Raw genomic sequence first — 18,607 nt, 5'->3', positions numbered from 1 at the left:
TTTGGAAGTGAAAGTTACGCATCTGGATGAGAAAAAAAAAACTTTGTATATTTTAATAAAAAACCTAAAGCTTAAATAAAGTTAAAATATAGTAGAATAAAAGTTACACTTTATACTAAAGATAAGATAAAAAAAAATAGTGATTTATTATCTTGAAAAGTATTAAAAACACTCGAGACATTTCAAGAACTAAAGCCTTAAATCTAAAAAAAGACCACAAATGAATTCCCCTCTGACTCGACTCACATGATCAACGACACCAAACAGATTTAAGCGTTTAATTTATTCCATATTTAACACAATCATGAACACAAATAAAACGCACTCGGACAAACATTCATCTCCGTGGCACTTGAGAGAACAAACTTTCAGTCGCGATACAAGACGGAATCATTCGTTTAGTGCAAAAGACTGAGAGGTATTTCACAGGTATTTACACAAAAACCTTGCTTCTCCCAAAAGTGTGCGACCATTATTTGGGTCAGTAGCAAAAACACAATCGGGTCGATCCGGACAAGAACCCGCCCCGAGAAAAAACACAGCGACAGCCCTATCTGGAAAAATAAGTTCAGCTACAACCGACGGACAGGAAGTTCCACGTTTAATCTCAAAAGTCTGGCACCGTGAGTCTGCGTGAGATCCAAGAACATTCAGCGCTCGAGTGGGAGAACATCATGTAAACAACTGAAACTTTTGGAAGTTTCTAGAATTCATTAAAGTAAAACAAAGAGAAGGTCATCACAAATAATATTATGGTTCTTAACCTGTTTAGTTAAGTTGGAGCTTTTTGTTTTGTTTTAGCAAATAAAACTTTAGATAATTTCAATAATATCTCTGGAATAATTTGATTTAATTTCTGGTGAAAGTTAAAAAAGTTCAAGAATTTTCATCTCAGGACCTTAACTTGAAAGTTTCTCGACGACTCCTCGTCATCGTCGCCTGTTTTTCCACGACTCAGCAGACGAACCCGAGTTTTCCTCTCAGTCTGGATTTGTGCTCTTGTCACTCTTGTGCTTCGGCGACCGCGGTCCGGTTCCGTCAAACCAGATATCCCGGCCTGACGTCGTCCGGCGTGGCGGCGGCGGTTCTGCGGACGGCGTCCCCGGGCCTTGGACCGCCAGCGCCGCCTCGCCTGGCCTGAACCGCCCTCCAGTCTCTGGACGACCCGGTTCTCGAGAGTCGAGTCGTGGTCGTCGCCCTCCTGGGTTCCGGCTGACGACAAGGCTCCACCACCGTGTTGATGACTACGATAAAAAACGTATTAGAAGTGATCTGTCGCTGATCGAAGAGAGGTTGACGCGTGACTCACCTTCTAGTTGTCTCTGGACCCTCCCCAGCTCCTTCAGAATGAGCGAGATCTCCTTCAAAGGAAAAGAATCATCATCAATCTGCCTCTAGGATCATGAGACATTCCCAGACTCGGAGTGAAGCTTGGAAGGTTAACGCTCTTCTTCAGCCACTAACCTACTAACTAATCCTATTCTTAACTACCTTGTTGGAGGAGTCGATGACGGGGACGCTGCTCTCCGAGTTGACTTTGGCTTCGATCTCCTCCCAGACGTCCAGCCGGTCCTGGAACATCACCCTGAAGATAGAGGGCGCCGGTGAGTGACGGCGACTCTCGAGAGATGAGCTTTTTTTTTAAAAAGTGCCGCTTACTTGATCTTGTCGGCCAGTTGCTCCGTGTTCTGCTTGATGGCCACGATGACCTGAGACACCGGATCCAACATCCTGTCGTCCACCTGAGAGAGAAGATAATGCTGTTGAATATATTGCAAGATGTTTCTCCAGGATCACAGCTGGTGAATTCCACATCCCTGCAGCTAGTTAGCACGAGCTACGCTAGCAAGTCAAGCCGTTTAAATTGATAAAATGACAGTTAAAAAAAAAAAAAATCTATATTTTTTAAGGTGATAAACTTAAGCTAAACGGCCCTAAATAACTAAAAAGTAAAAATAAACCTGCCAGCTTGAGACCTTGGCTCCTACACAAGTTTAAGTGACGTCAATAAATCACTAAAAGAAATAACTTCTTTGAAAAAGTCAGAACATAAGTGTAAAACTGCAGAAGGGGCTCAAAACATTTCTTTAAATAAGAAATTTGATATTTTATTTTTCTCTCTTAAATCAACAGCAATACTTTTAATAATGAAATTAATCAAATTTAGTTTACAGAAGATTCTATATTGGACTATACATGCATATTTTTACACTTTCTTCTATGAACGAATAAAAGTTTGACAGATTCAATGACATTTTTTTGTATTTCAATTAAGTCATTTTATATATTTCGTTTCATTTTATTTGTATTCATTATTTTTATATTATGTATGTATATTATGTTGCCACCACAACAAAATTCCAGCGTCGTGTGCAACAAAAACAGTTTTATGTTTCTGTTAAACAAAAAGAAAGTTTAGTTTTTTTTAAAATTTACAATTAAGATGCAAATATTCACAGCATTTATTACTTTTTGGGTGTTGCATTTGAATTTCTGGCCACTAGATGGAAGCAGTATCATTTCCTCTGCAGCTAAAGGAACAAATTAGTACCCGTGATTACTGAGGACAAGAGGATACAGTCGACTTCAGAAGCTCTTAAAGCGGTTGTTTGGACATATTTTGGTTTCAAAACCAATGAAAGCAGTTACGACTTCGTCAGGAGTCATGTGGTCTGTAAATTCTGCAACACCAGAGTCAAGTACTCAACAATACTACGAATATAAACTTGTTACTACAGTATCGCGCCTGTATCAGGATAGGTATCGTCAGATTCTTGCTAATACACACATGTAACCGACATCATGAGCAGAGAAGAAGCTCAGAGAAGGATCTGGACTCACTGGGCTCTGCTGCTTGGAGCTACTTCCACTGGACTCCACGGGCGGCGAAGAACGCGGCGAGACTCTCTGGTTCTTGGACTCCAAAGGACTGTGACTCGACTGCGACAGAGTTTGCTGTGCTTGAGAAGTGACCGTCGATGTGGAAGTGTTGCTCTCCTCCAGGACCGTCTCCTGGTCTCCTTCGCCCGCCACGTCGTGGATCTCTCTGGCCAGGATGGCGAGATCTTTGGCCAAGTCTTTGCTCAACCTGCGAGTCGGGTCCCATCAGAACCAGCGAAAATATTCATTTTATTCTTCTTGCGTCTCACCGTGCGATCTCAGCGCTGTGTGACGACCAGTTGTTGACGCCGCCTCCCTCGCGGCTCTCGTCCCCGGACTCCCGGCCTCGAGGTCTCACCTGCCCCGGCTGAGTCCTGCGAGGGCTGTGGGAAGCTGAGGAAGTTTGGGAGCGTTTGGGTTTAGGGGTGCTCTGGTTAGAGTCGTACTCCTCGTCTGAGGTAGAAGTATAGTCGGAGCCCTTCTGGTGCCGCCGGGAGCCTTCGGTGGTTAGTTGGAGAGCAGAGGGGGGGGGGGGGGGGGGTGGAGGACCAGAGAGACACCATGATAGAAGACCAACCCCAGATAAAACACCACAGCGATGCTCAGTTCAGAATCATCAACTTGACTTCAGAAGTGAGCATGAAGTGTCAACCGAGTCAAAACTGCTGCTTTTTTCTCTCCTGTTAAAATTGAAGTTTAAAGTTGTACTTGAAAACTGCAAGTTAAAGTAAATGATCATCTATGAAAACATATTATTAACTTCCACAACAATCATCCTTTGGAAAGCCCAACATATCATTTATTTTAACCACATTTTGATCAAATTAATTCATATAATAATGCTGCTGATATTTATTTATATAATATAATATACAATATTAATAATATTGTTTTTCTTTTTTGGATTTAAGCAATTTAAGATTTGAGCAGGTAGGTTCTTTTTATTCATTTGGTGTTTTTGGTAGTTAAACATTTTTTTGTTAAGTTTAACTTCACCAGCCCGTAACAAATATTTTACAATAAAGATCTTTACTCTTCTCCACTTTCAACTATAGCTTTAGCAATTAGAACTTAATGCTATACCTGCTAGCATAGCTAATCGCTAACAGTGCTAAGATCAGTGATGGGGAGTTTACCGTCCCTTAAACACTGTATCTTTGTTTATTATAAATACACTCTACAATTAAATAACAGATGTGTTACTTCTAATGTCAAATTGAGAATATTTTGAATGACAGGAAAACGTTTGCCTCAAACAAAGCACATCTTGTTGGTTGTTATGTCACAGAAACGATTAAATGCTCAAGGATTTATGTTGAGAAGGTTTTGGATTATGATTTGGTGAAAAAGGCAGCAGTTTTGTACGACCCAGCAACCATCAAAACCAGGTCATTAAACGCACCATTACTTAAATAAAACATACTTGCTGTGCTGCCGCTGTATTTGGCACTGCTGGACCTTATCCGGGTGATGGGGGTCTTGTTGAGCGCCGCCTTCTGCGGCCTCTCTGCTGGCTTGGGTCCAGGTGTCGAGGACCTTCTGGTGGAGTTATAGCCCAACTCGGTGCTGCGGTTGGAGAATCCGGAATTCCTCCCCACCGAGTGCTCGCTGTCGCTCGGAGCGTTTATCGAACTGGTCCGTTTACGAGGCATCGCCAGCATGTCCCATTTGGACAGTTTTTTGGCTTCAGCCGGCGGCTGCTTGGCGGTGGTGTTCTCCTGGGACAACCTATCAGTCTCGGTTCCCTCGTTGTCAGACGCCTCACCCAGACGAGCCCGTCTAAGCATTGATGCACGCGTCGGCCTGGGTGCGCACAAGCTGCCGGCCCGATTCAGAACCTGCGAGATTCTGTTGCCCTTCCCGTCCTCCTTCTGGAGAGGGACGGTGTACTTCTTTCTCGTCTGGTAGCCGTTCGACTCCTGGTCCGAGTGGGGTACGCTGGCACTTTGAGGGTCGTCGCTGAAGTCCGCCGAGCCACATTTGCCGGTACTTCGCTTGAGTCCAACCGCTCTCCTGACGGAGTCTGCCCTGGAGCCCGGCTGAGCGCTGCGCTTCTGGTACATGCGCTCCGAAGTAGAGGACTGGTAGTTGGAGTCCTGGCTGGCGATGCTCGCCGAAGACCTTTCTCTCCGCAGGCCGCTGATCACAGGCTTTCTGGTCAGGGTGGGCTTGGTCTTGCTACTCTGGTGGCTGAGCGAACTGGAGGTATCGATGTCGGACTCGCCTGAGGGAGAGTCCATCACGGGGGACGGAGCGGTCGCCAATGGTTCCGTCTTGAGCTTCGCCTCCAGGGCAGCGAGAGCGTTCTCCGTCTCCCTGAGGTAAGTGTGGGTGTCCTGATTCGGAGACGTGGAGATGTTGGGAAGGGCAGCGTTGCTGGGTTGGTCTTTGGTGAAGCTCCTCTGTCTGACCAAGGTAGCAGCAGGAACCTCATCGGTCTCCGTGTCCTGACTCAGAACCGGAGCAGACGCACTTCCCGCCATTTTCCCGAACTCTGGGGTTCTTTTTGGTTTGGTCAGAGTGCTTGAGGAGAACATTTTGGTGGCATGTTTTCGTGCTGGCTGCGGGCTGACTGGTTTTAAGGAGTTAGTACTGGTTTGATTCTGGTCCTCTGACCCGATGTAGAACGACATGGCCTTCGCTTGGTCCTCCTGTGTCTTCGGTTTGTCCGGCGACCGCTTCCTCCCCTGATCTATGACGGAACCGTCGTCGGACTTGCTGGCATCGCTCAGACTGTCCGGATCCAGGTCGTCGTAGACCGACAGTCGACTGACGCTGTCCTGGCTCCTGACGGTGTCGGAGTTGTTTTCCTCGACGTCGAATGTTGAATGTGGGTCATAATGGACATGGATCATGGGAGCCGGGCGGTCCTTCTTCTCTGCTGGAGAGTCACCAGCCTTCAAACCTTCCGAGGTGACGCCGTCCTGATTCTTGCCGGGTGTGGACTTGTAAGAGCCTGTAGCAAAAATAAAGACCACCCGATCACATTTTGAAGGCACAGAGACAGCCCATACCTCTGCCAAGGGAACCGTCCGTTGTGTTTCAAGATGTGAAATGAACTCCTAGGCAGAGGTACGCACTGCAATAACGCTTTCGTTGTCTCACACGTCTACTTGCTTACCAGATCGATCCATCTGCAAGGTGCCGTCGAAACCACTCGTTAAACGTCCAGAGTCCGAGTAGCTGTCCGCCAAGCTGGCCCAGCACGACCTCCACTTCGGAGCTTCACTGGACGGAACCTAGAAGAGACAACGCAAGTCCAGTCACTCGTAAAATAGTTACAATACGTCGATAAAATAAGGAGTTTGTGAGTATCCCAGTTGTGTTATGAAAGTGCTGCCACAAGTTTCTAATGATCTCTTTGGAAAACACAAGTTCCGGTCAGTGAAAAACACCAGGGAGGGGAAGAGAACGCAGAATAACCCCGAGTTGAGATGTAAGTAATAAAGCTAAGAAGGTTTTGGACTAGAGGTGTTAGAACTAAGGCTGCATGATATCTTACATTTGTTTTCCAATCGTCACAATGTATCGATCCGTTAGGCAAAATATCTCAAAAACAGATTTCAGTCAATTTAAATAATGACAATCGAGAAACAAAGTCCAATGCCTTTCCCATCTGGATCCACAACACTTTTGAAGGATTCAAAGTGAATGGTACCTGCCGGTTAATTGAGCTCAATATCATCTATACTAAAAATAACAATTTAATAATTTACTATGTAGATTTAACACAGGTGTCAAACTGGTCCAGACAAGGGCCGAGACGGTGCAGGTTTTGGATCCAACCAGTCAAGAACATACGGTTGAACCAATCAGGCAACTGAAGACAGTAATCAATTAATTGTCAGTCAGGTGTTGCTTGTTTAAGCCGACACCTGATTCGTTAACTCATGTGTGCTTGACTGGTTGGAACAAAAACCTGCACCGTCTTCGCCCTTTTCTGGACCAGTTTGACACCCTTAATGTAGAACAATAATATTCTAAAAACATTGGTGATGCCTTTAATTACTGGAATTTTTTTTTTTAAACAAAAACTTTTTAAAAGCTGTTCAACCAACATAATTGTTTTAATGTCAAGGTGACCTACGGCTCACCAGGTAACCATTAATGATTCTCCCAATGACCTCTAGAGCGAACACGTTCTGCGGTGCATGATTCCAGATATTTTGCAGCCTTAGTATTTATATTTCAGATCATTCATCGACAGACTCGGACAAGACTCTTCACCTGTTCCGGGCTTCCCTCCCTACTCTCACCCTCACTGCTTGGATCTATAACTGGTCTAACTACAGCGACTGTTGCATCAACCTGGTCGCTCCCCTCTGGAGCCTCAAGACCAAACACCTGTCAGGAACACATGTAGATCAATGTAGGGGTTATAGGGGAGAATGGGGGGGGAGACGTTTGTTACTACACGAACCTGATCGATATTTCCCCGAGCGTCCTCCAGTTCTTTATCTCGGACGTCTGCGTCGATGGTGTAGGTTCCTGCGTCGCTCAGGCTGTCCTCCTCTTCACGCCGAGCCGGGGGGCTCTTCACCTCTGGGGTCTGGGCGGCGGCGGCGGCAGGCATGATGGGGGGCTTCAGGGGAACGGGTCTGTGAATGGGAGAGGAGGTCTGGGGCTCGTACGGGGAATTCGACGAAGGCGTGCCGGAGGACCTTAGACTGTTGGTCTGGGGACTGGGGGAGCTCTTGTCGCTGCTGGTGGAGGACGAGTGACTCGTCTGTTTGAGCAACTCGGCGGAAAATTCCTGTGCAAGTTTGGACTTCCTGCCGACGCTGGCGAAAGGTTTCGCGGCAGCGGACGGAGAGCTCATCCTGACCTCGGATTTCTCCCTCCGCAGGGAACCGTTTCTCTTGAAAGCAGGTGACGACGGGCTTTTCAGAGGAACCGTGTAGCGCTGGGCCGGGGGAGAAGCAGCGATCATCTGGACGGAGCCGAGCGTCTCCCCGGCGAGGCTCTTCGTGGACTTCTCCAGGTTCTTCTGGATGCTGGAGGTCTCCAGTGAGGTAGTGAAGGACCGAGAACGCAGTTTCTGGAGGCTATCGTCGTAGATTTCGACAGGAAAGTTCGGATCAGAGTGGTCCAGATTGCCCTCGGCCTCTTTGGAGGTCAAACGTTGAGGGGGCGAGGATCTCAGTGGATCCGACGCGAGTAGATCCTTCACGACGACGGGATATTTAGGATCATCACAATCATCACGATCTCGGGACTCATCGGCCTGGAACAAGTTTTCCGACTGCGACCTCCTCCTCACCATGCTAGCGTTGCTCTGGACCAGCCAGTCCACCACCTTGCTCTCCGCTGACACCACCTCCGTGGGCGCCGAGGCCGTTTCCCTTCGCTGCTGGCGCAAGGAGAATTTGGTGACGTGGTCTTTTATCTTCATCTTCCCCGGGGAGCACTCGTCAAATTCGATGGTGAAGGACGCGTGGCTCTGCACCACCGAGTTCTTGGAGGAGGCCCGGGAGGACTCGGGAGGGTCCGGTGTGTCCTTGGTCGGGACCTCATGGAGCTGGGACTCCGGTTTCTTGAGAGGACGCTGGTGCAGCTCTTTGGTCGGGATCTCAAAGTAGCTGGGCTCACGGCGGTACGAGAAGATGGACTTGGCTTGATTGTCCGAAAGAGAACCTGTGATCTCGTATCTGGAAACATCTTTACCGATACCTGTGTGGAGGGTTGAAAATATCTTGGTTAACATTAAACTGATTATAAGGCGAAGTCACTATAAATTCAGAAAAGTGATTTGAATAATACTAGAAATTACCTAAATTGATTGATTTTTTAAAAATGTTCCCCCTCTAGTGTTGAATATTGTAACTGCAACAAAGTCCTTTTGTACATTTTTTTACAAAATGCAATAAAGGCTTTTATGTGACTCTCGTTTTGCTTTAAAGCCGCAATATGCAAGACTAAACATATTGTTTCTGGCTCCCCCCAGTGTCGGAATAGCATAACTGCATGTTGTGGCTCCTGAGTTGTGCAGTTGCAACATACAGCATCTCACATTGTTAGTGTGATAAAGACTCTTGATGGGTAGTTTCCTGACCTGTTCATACTTTAACATCAACAATACCAACTCAAAACTCTTTTTAAGGGTTAGAGTGATTTCCTAAAGATGCTGATGAGCATTTCTCACAGTCCGTAAACTTGCAAGTGAGAGAAAAACATCTGCTGGAATACAAAAACAATTCAGCCTGATAGTTTTTTGGGTGCCAGTTGGATCCAGCCAAACAATCTCTTTAGCAGCTCAGAGTCCAGTGGAGGGTATCGGAGCAGAATAATCTGATACCAGCGACAACATGGGGTAAAAATTCCAGGCTGCCTTCCCCCTTCCAGGAGCTTAGTAGGTCATAATCCATCACGAGGCAGCCAGACACTGCCCAGCACCCTGGCGAGGTTTTGTGATCTGGCGGCGCGAGCACAACTGGCAGCCAGAGCTGCGCCTTTGGGCTCAACACCAGATATCAATCGGTGACCCGGAAGGGACACTAGGAGGCAAAGGACGACTACGAATCACGATCTAATAAATCAGCTTCACACGTATTTTCAAGGATGAAAACACCAGCAAATGTATGGAATCAGCTGGTGGTCGTTACAAATAAAAATCTACAACCTTGCGTCTCTCGCTCCGGGGACTTCACCGATCGACTTGGACTCCGGTTGGTCTGGTTTTCGTCATCCCCCCACCAGGAGGGCTGGCCGTACAGAGGAGATGGTTTGGAAATCGGGGAATCTGTGACAGCTGAGAGACAAACACATGCCACGTCACACAAATGATATTAAAAAGTTTAGTTGACATACTGCGACACGAGTGGTTTCCCAAATTACATATTTGTTTGTCATCTTGTATTTTTCTACATTCCTAAACCGTGATGGGATTTACCCTCAAAAAATTATAATCCATCACTTAAATTTGGGGTCAAATCTAATCCTTATCTCAAAATAGTACTTGTTTATAATACATTTAAAATAGAAATTTAAAATAAAGGAAAATGTAATAAGTCAAATAATTATCGTCATTTTTTTTCTATATACACACATACATATATATATATATATATATATATGGTTAACAAAAACAACTATTGAATCTAATAATAAGCCAAATAAATCATTGAGTGTGGAAGGAAGAACATTGTTGGGAGGGAATTAGTGTATAAAAGTCAGTACGATTATAATTCATTGGAGTAAAAATAAATTAAATCCAAGAATTGAAGAAAAATACACATTTTATGGGTTTATTTTTAGAATAAAATAAAGTAAAAAATAAGATAATTAAAAGTAAATAGTAAAAATAGGTTTATGTTCTTCTTAACAGAGGCAATTACAAATAAACTAATGCTAAAAAAAACGTTTTAGAAACTTAAAAAATATAATAATTATTTAAATATAAATGTCTAAATAAATTATTAAATTATTATTATTATTAAAAAGGATTATTTAAAAAAAACATTCTAAAAATAAATAATGATCGTCAATTAAACAAAATAAAAATAAATACTACATTATTCATGTAAAACATTTGCAAAAAAGTGTGACATTAAAAACACCAGTGAGTCTATAACAAATGCTTCTGCCGGACTCGTCCGTCATCATCCTCGTAATTACTGCGGGTCAACTTCTAATCAAAGGTCAAAGAAAATAACCCTATTTTTAGAGCGAGGAGTGGAAGCGTTTTCATGACGCTGTCCCTTTAAGAGTCTGTGTAATCAATCCAGGTTCCGTCAGAGCAAGGCACGCAAGTCTGATTCACAGGCGCTACGAAAATAAAGTGCCCTGCCCTGCAGACAGCTGGATCCCCGGGACACCATCCACATCCTGCTCGGCTCAGAGACACAAGCGTCACCAGACAAGTTTCTGGTACGCAGCATTTTATGAACTAAATTGAAGGGCACTTATGGTTGAACGCATGACAGTTTATGACGCATATTTTAATAATGTTTCCTGAACAAAACGCACTTCTGGAAGCAACTTTCTTCGAGTCAAACTGAACAAATAAGCTGGTGCTCCACTGACCCGTCGATGCACTTGACGGTGTGTAGTCACAAGTTTAGCCTGGAGGGCGGCGGCGACTCTCACACACGGCGCAGGAAGTTCAAGCTACAACACCAGGTTTTTCCGAGGCACGTGGGAGACGTTTTCGGGCGAGTGGAAGACGACGCATCAATGGACTTGGTTCACTCCAAGAGATGTGTTTCTAACAATTTCCACTCCACGTTACACATGAGTCCAGATTAGACACTGTGGTGCAACCGCCCTCGCTGACCACGACGCCCGGCGTCAGCAGACGAGGATGTGCTGCAGAGATAAGACGCCGTTTCTTTCCTCTACAGTCTACAGTCAAGGTCTCGCACTTCAATCTCACGAAGAGAGATTCAAAACAACGTTAAAGAAAGAAGGAAACTCATATATTTCCCACTGAGACCTTGACTTCGGGATTGTAAAGGTTTTAGGTGAGGAGATATTTCCTTTCAGAATTAAAGAAACTCCCTAAATGGGGGAAGTTTGTCAGAAGTCGAAGTATAAAAAGACCAGAAGCTTCAATAGGCAACAGATGTATCAAAACATGGATGTTACTTGTACATTACAACTGATATGAGAAGCCTTCAAGTCAAAAGAAAGAAAAAAAAAACAAAAAAAAAACAATATTTTGATGGAATATATATAAAAAAAACAAGATTAAATGCTGTTAATATAGATCACAGTTCAAGTATGCCATAGCATTATAAAAATGAAGCAAATCCTATTTTTTTTTAAATATTTCTTATTCTTTAGTACATTTCCTATCATTTAGAATAATTGTATGATTAGAATTTTCATAATTCTTTTTCATTTTTAGGCTACAAGAAAACAAAAAAAGGAAAAATTACTTTTTGTTTTTATAGAAATTAAACTAGTAACGAATAACTTGTTTTAATTTAATTTTTATATTTGAAAACTTTTTTTTCCCCGGAAGATTAAATCTCGTTTACCATAGCGACGCCCACTCTGTTGCGACTGGTGAAACATTAAGGTTCGTCACCGCGCATCATCAATCCAGGAAGTCTCCAAAGGGACTCGTTGTATAAACAAAGCCGGCTGTGATTACAGCTGGCTGGAGGAGGAGTGAAGCCATTATTACTGCATAATGAGTTTCGCTCTTGTAACCTCTCGTTCGCTGTGATTTCCGTCGGGGGAGAACTTTATAAAGTGATAGCTTAAAAACATGGTCATGATGAGAAAGTTACTACATCTTGGAGAGGAAGTTTTCAACATTTGAAACATGAGAGTAAAAAAAAAAAAAGAACCATGTTGCTGCTGATAAACCTCGGGTTCCTGTTGATTCCGCGTTACGTCGAGATGTATTTTCTATGCACAAGTCGTGATTTTCTGGTCATGATTTCATCCGTTTTAATCTGAAAGGTCCATGAAACTAAAGCCAACATTAAACTAATCTGTGGTGTCTTCGTAGGTGATTAGACGTGAGCTTTAGTCTTGATCTTTTTAAAGCCGTTGATGAAAGATGGACCGAAGCCACAGGGGAGATTTCAGAGCGTCCGCCCTGTTACTTCTGAGCAGGAAGTGTCCAGGAAACCTTTGTTGGATGTTGCTAATAACAACAACAACATGACGGTTCCTGACTTCATAGTTTTCAAGTAGAGACTCGTCTCCATGTGTTACCTGTGAGGGACTGAGCTTTCCTCTCCACCCTCTCCTGCAGTTTGACGCCGCCGAGAGAGTCTTTGCTCTTGTCCGACTTCTGCAGCTTCTGCTTCTCTCGAGCCTCCAGAGCTTTGATGCTGAGCTGCAACTGGCTGGTGTATTTCTCATGCTGCACACATGAGGGGAAACAGGATGTGAGAGGTTTGCCAGCGACGACAACAGACTCAAATATCATCCGGAGAAGCGAAGGAATCGACTTTATATTTACATGCGAAATAAACTTACTTTGAGCGCCTCCTCCGGGACCTTGTGTTGACTTTTCTCCAGGATATAAACGTGTGAATGTGCAGAAGTTGTTAAGGATCGACAACACAACTTTGTTTTTTTCATGTACACAAAACTGTGGTTGTTGTATTGATGCGATAGTATACACTGAACATGTCATACTTGACACGTGGATGAATATTTGACAACATTAGAACTAAAATAGTTTATAAACTAAAATTAAAATTTAATAAACAACAATAATATAAATCATTAGGAATAAATGTGCTTTTAAAAATGTTGTGGAAAAATAAAGTTTTACTTGAAGCCAAAATAAGTTACAAAATCGCATTATTTTTTTAAAAATGTTTTATGTTAGATATTTTTCAAGCAATCATGACTCTTTCCATAAGACTGAGGGAAAAGCGAAATTTTATTCCCCATTACAATATTCCGACACTAGAGGGTACTATAAACACCATTTTAAATTAGACAGATTTGGCCTTTAATATTTATTTTAACTGCATTTGTTATGTTTGCAAGACAGTAGACACTTTAAGAGAGTTTATTTTATTACTGCGTTAATTTTGCATTAACTATTAAAATATACTACCAATATAATATTTAAATATTACACTATAATTTATTTAAATTTTAATTTATTACTATCAGGTTATGGTTTTATAATTGTATATCTATACATTTTTTAATCTAATATGATCAAATTTTCAAATCGTTCAAATTTCCTTTTGTCAATTATCATAAATTTTATTAAACATGTCAAGTTGATTTTTCATCCGCTTTTAAAATATCCCATGTATTCTAGTAATTGTTGTTTTTTATAAACCATTTTATTATGAAGTATTATTATAATTTTAATTTTTAATCTGTCAGATTACGATTCAATCATGTTTGTAAACATAGTTCAGTAGGTTTTTATATTATAAATAGTTAAAAGTTACTGTTTCTGAGTTTATCACTAACTATTTACAGTCTTCCTTTTGTTTTCACGGTGATTCAATCGCTTTAAACAAGTGATTTAATTCCCTTTTTTAAGTTGCAAGATGTTTACTCTAAACCAACAAACAGTTGTCAAACCAGGTAAACAAACCTTCACTGGCCAAACACGTGATCTGAGGGACCTTTCATCATACCTGCTCTAGAGGTCAAAGGGTGCAATGAGAGATTTTTTTCAGCCGCTATAATCTCAAACCCCTGACCGGAGGATTAACATGCCGAGCGAGGCGACAAAAAAATAAAAAGAAAACACATGAATACTTGTGTTTATCTAGTAAGACTCAGAGGAGGGAAGGATATCGTAGCCGAAGCGGATGATGTCAGAGAGCTTGAGGGTGATGTACGTCTGGTCCGGGATCCTCAGGTCGTTGACGAACGTCTGTAAGACACCGACGGAAAGACTGACTCACGTGTGGAGTCCAGGTTCTCTGAGGTGATTTAACTGTTGGCCGTTCTCCCCTCATTAAATCCAGCAGCACATTGCAGAGATTAGGCCATTATGCAAGGAGGAAATCTCACCTTCAGCACAACGTTAGTCAATAGTCTCGTGTTATCGTCTCCACAAACCGAGCAGTTTCACCTCCACCTGGCTATCTGAGAACGACCTGAAGGATCATTCAATCTAGATTAGGGGGACAATAGTCGGACTTTCCGTCCACAGGCCTCTGGACTCTTCTGCTCTGATTGGTTTCTGCTCTGATCTCTATGGAACGATTAGGTTAGCGGCGCCGAGAGCAGGATCATTGTCACTGCTCCCTCGACCGGCAACTTCTGGCTCATGTATGATGTGCGCTCGGGTTTTTTTGGTTGATGTTTAAGATCTAAAAGGTAGTTTAAAGAATCCATATACGAACAGTAACCTAAGCTCAAATGGTTTTAGCAAACGGAATTGTCCAGCCTTGCATTGGTAAGGGGCCGCAGAACAAACTGGGATTATTGTAAGGGACCGTCAAGCAAAAACGAAAAAGTAAAATTAAAGAATATTGATCAATTATTTTATTCTGCATGACTTCTTTTTATATACATTTAATTTAAATGAAAACAGTTAAAAAATATATATATGGACTAAACATGTAAATATCTTTAATAAGCGGAATATATTTCAATTTTACATTTTGAGAGACAAGAAATACAACTTATTTTATAGTCATTTACAATGAAAGCAAACACACAAGGCTTTTAAAGTATGACGTTATGAAGGGCCACAAAATAAACATCCAAACGCCACATGCGGCCCATGCCCCGCACTTTTGTCTAGGGTCTTTCTGGAATTTAATTTAACAAGGATCGTTGAGGCTAAAAAACTGTTTTCTGCAGAACTATTGATCGTCTGCGAGTCTCAGTGAGTCTCACAAGTTGAACTTTGGGAGCCAAGAGAACAGAAAAGCTACTGGAAAATTTTAAAATTTTAAAATGACATCAAGATGATGACTTTATATCTATACCTCTATATATCATCGGTTCTTTCTTCACAAGTAAATTTACTGTATCGATAAATATTTTTGGCATTTTTACCCTTTATTTGTTCATTAATACACTTTCTTTACCGCTTAATCCCTTATTCTTATAGAAATGTAAAAAACAAACAATTAAACAACCTTTGCTTGTTGATTTTGTTTTGTTTATTAATGTTAAATAATTTTAAAACAAAACTAACTCCAGTCTGGTGATTGACCAACTGTGTGTTCGTCTCCAGGAACTGGATGAACCCGCCGTAATAATCTACTACAGGAAGAGTGTATTTAGAACTCTTACCTGTAGAAATAACTAAACACTTTTCTTGATCCAAGGATTCGTTTCTAATTCTTCTTAACTTAACCGTTAGATCAGGGGTGTCAACCTCAATCACACAAGGGGCCAGTTTAGGTTGCGGGGGCCAAACAACATGTACAATTACCAAACTGAAAAAAATACCAGTTTCTGAACAATACTTTTTTCAATATCATTATAAAAATAAAAAAAAATCTAACAAAAGTTAATCACTTTAAACATTGTACAAATCTTGAGTTCAATTTTTCAGCATCAAATGTTCCACTTCAAGCAGTTTATTTGAAGAGAAATAAACAATAATTTCCAGTGCAAAACTGTACTTGCAACAAAATGTTCCCTGCTTTTGTTGATTTTTTTTTAAATCAGAAAAATTCACACAGTATCAAGTGTTGATCCCTGGTGGGTTTCTAATCTTGGCCCCCGGATGACCAAGCATTTTGGCAGGTGCCGAAGTTCGATAAACAGCCACAATAAATCCTCATTATCCCAACATAGGTTTAACTCTTTTTGGTTTATATCTTTGAATTATCTTCACCAATAATCTCTTTTCTAAGATAAGGATGTCCTCTTAAACATGATCAACACGGAATAATAATGTACTTTGACCCGTGTCTTTGATTAAGTACTAAAGGATCCAGTAAATAGTTAAAAACCCATCACGATACCCACAGAAGGAAACTTTTCCAGACTCAAGCGAGGAGGACTGATCGTTTTTGCTCGACTCCAAACACATTCCTCAGCTTGATCGCAGGGAAAGTAACTCACTTTAAGTTCGGAGTAATCTCGAGCTAATCCAGTTCGGAGCGGTTAGTATAGAACTCACCCCGTTCAGACTCCCGAGGTCCTTCACCATGTGCTCGTCCGTGTTGGGCTCGTAGTTGATGACGGCGTGTTGCTTGTCGACGCTGCGCGACTGCAAAGACACGTCACACTTTCAGGCATCGACAGTAGATTTATATCAATAATTAATGATTTAGTTTAGATGGTGTTCTGGGTCATCATTGAACTCTGACCTCTCATAAGGTCAGAGGGTAATGATTGTACTTCAGTAAGAGAACATGTTAAAAATAAATTGATGGATACAGTTCTAATAAATATAGATATGGTATTTGGAAAAAATATTGTAAGTCTATTAATATTTTCAATTTACTTTGTTTTAAACTACAATATTTAAAGCCGCACTATGTAACATTTTTAAGTGTTTTTTTCCCCAAAATGTTTGTGTTATGATTGGTTTAATTTCAGAGAACAAACTATAGTATACACACAGAAAAGTACGCAGGTTGCCTCGAGCTAGAAGCGAACCTGCAATTCCTGCTAAACACTACAAGAAACAAATAGTTCATTCTTTGGTTGTTTATGTCAATTTCCTTCAAAAATAATGTGTTCTGTAGTAAAACAATCTTCATCAAAAGACTACAAAGAGTTTTGTTTTTTTCCAGCCGATAAGTCACTCGTGGCAACGAGATCATGGCGATATATTTGCTCTCCAGACGACTAAAGAAATCAAGAACACTCGTCTAAAACTACACTCTGAGGTCTCAGGACGTTTGTCAATATTGGATTAAACTTCATCATCTACCGACTCGTCTCTTGTAGAAAAGTCAAAGTCTCTCGGAGAGAAATAAAAAAACAACACTTAAGGGTTTTAACAGTAGTTTGAGGACGGAGTGCCAGAGAGAGAGAAGCCGTCCTCAGCGCTTAAGCTCAAGTCTGGATCCTTCAGAAGAGAAGTCGGGTTCTTGATCCCGGGATGACTAAATTTGGAGTCTCTGTGGTTGGAAGAGATTTCTTTTAGCGACGACACCGAACATAAACAACATTCTTTTTCCGCCACAGTGGAAAAATGTTGCCGGAAAAAAAAAAAAAGCAGCAGCGGTTCATTCATTTTAATAAGACTGAAAAAGGCTGAAAAGCTGGTGGACGTCCGAGGTTCTCCTGTGTTGCCGGGTCAGCGTGAACAAACGCACACATGTGACGGACGATGACAACTGTCACGCCTGGACGCACACGTTTGAAAACACAAACAAACCTGCAGCATCAGCTCGCAGTCGTCCCTGCCAACGAAGATCATCTCCCGTGGCAACCGGTGTCGCGTGCCGGAGCTGCTGACCAGGAACCATGACGTCACGCTCATTTTGTTGGGGCCCCGGGTCACGACCTTCTTAGCATCCTGTGGAGAAATAAAAATTTTAAATTAATATTTATCATTTTTTTGTGACTCAAGTAAAGTAGATTATAAGACATTTATTTCTGAGTGTTTGACAGGATTTAAACTAAAATAATAATTATTATGAATTATTGAGGAATGTTTCGGGGGACCTGTGCAGGTGAGCGCCGCTAGCTAACTTCCTGTCACCTTGGCTAACTGGTTACTCACACAAACCCACTTCTAAAACCGGTAGAAAACGCGTAAAAATGTGGCGAAAATCCTTGAGTCTCCCCTCGTTTAGGTGTCAAACGTGTCACTTGTTACATTTTACCCGTTTTTCGCGCTTCTGTGAAGCCTCCAGCTGGACAACAACAACAATGCTTTCACAATGAATTCCTACTAACATTGAACGTACCTTCAGAAGCTCCTCGGCTTTCCTGCCTAACGAAGCCAGGGTTCGATTCCGCGTTAGTGAGCAACGTTTTTTTTTTCTTGTCTTTTTTCGAGGGGAAATGAGCAGGTGATAGTGAACAGGTAGATTTGTTCACACCCTCTCTCTGCTCGGGGGAATGACACCCGCGGACGAAACTGTCCACCGCCTCTTCAGCGACACGATGACGTAGGCGAGCAGCAGCACCTACGAGAGAGGTCTCACTCTGGATTGGATTTCCCCGAAACAGTTAATTGTTTCAACGAAAAATTGAGATCATTTAAAATATAACTGAAAAGAAACCCCACCTAATATAATATAAAATGTAACTATTAAAAAATCAGAAATATATTTTATATTGTAATAAAAAATATGACAATATATAAAGATTAATTATTGTGCAGCAAAATGTGCGATTCAATAATATCTGCATAATGTGTGCATTA

At 42.0% G+C, this 18,607-nt stretch overlaps 1 protein-coding gene across 4 annotated transcripts; it reads right to left on the bottom strand.

Moving 5' to 3' along the window:
* Positions 1-264: 264 nt before the first annotated feature.
* On the bottom strand, positions 265-18,314 carry cep170ba (centrosomal protein 170Ba). Of its 4 annotated transcripts, XM_087779357.1 has the most exons (17): positions 18,147-18,314; positions 17,612-17,752; positions 16,403-16,492; positions 14,110-14,188; positions 12,814-12,872; positions 12,547-12,697; positions 9,500-9,628; positions 7,301-8,550; positions 7,108-7,224; positions 6,002-6,119; positions 4,304-5,836; positions 3,150-3,378; positions 2,842-3,088; positions 1,660-1,742; positions 1,492-1,585; positions 1,310-1,361; positions 265-1,244 (listed from the first exon to the last, which is right to left on the bottom strand). In XM_087779357.1, exons 2-17 carry the CDS (start codon positions 17,714-17,716, stop codon positions 1,039-1,041), a joined length of 4,542 nt encoding a protein of 1,513 aa, XP_087635483.1. In that variant the 5' UTR covers positions 17,717-17,752; positions 18,147-18,314; the 3' UTR covers positions 265-1,038. The 4 variants fall into 4 exon arrangements, with proteins under 4 accessions (XP_087635483.1, XP_087635482.1, XP_087635484.1 ...); XM_087779356.1 differs by lacking the exon at positions 18,147-18,314 and having other exon boundaries at positions 17,612-17,763; XM_087779358.1 differs by lacking the exon at positions 18,147-18,314 and having other exon boundaries at positions 3,150-3,273; positions 17,612-17,763.
* Between the last annotated feature and the right edge of the window lie 293 nt (positions 18,315-18,607).

The sequence above is a fragment of the Callionymus lyra genome, chromosome 18, assembly GCF_982586985.1.
Source record: "Callionymus lyra chromosome 18, fCalLyr1.hap1.1, whole genome shotgun sequence".
In the NCBI taxonomy this organism is placed as follows: domain Eukaryota; kingdom Metazoa; phylum Chordata; class Actinopteri; order Syngnathiformes; family Callionymidae; genus Callionymus; species Callionymus lyra.
The sequence above is the reverse complement of the archived record's forward strand: the minus strand, read 5'-3'. Positions and strand labels throughout refer to the sequence as shown.

Coding starts and splice junctions, on each gene's coding strand:
- cep170ba (XM_087779357.1), bottom strand. CDS start 17,716: ATGAGCGTGACGTCATGGTTCCTGGTCAGCAGCTCCGGCACGCGACAC. Junction 14,189..16,402: donor ACCTCGGGAGTCTGAACGGG/GTGAGTTCTATA, acceptor GGTGTCTTACAG/ACGTTCGTCAACGACCTGAG. Junction 6,120..7,107: donor GGGAGGGAAGCCCGGAACAG/GTGAAGAGTCTT, acceptor TGTCTCTTCTAG/GTTCCGTCCAGTGAAGCTCC.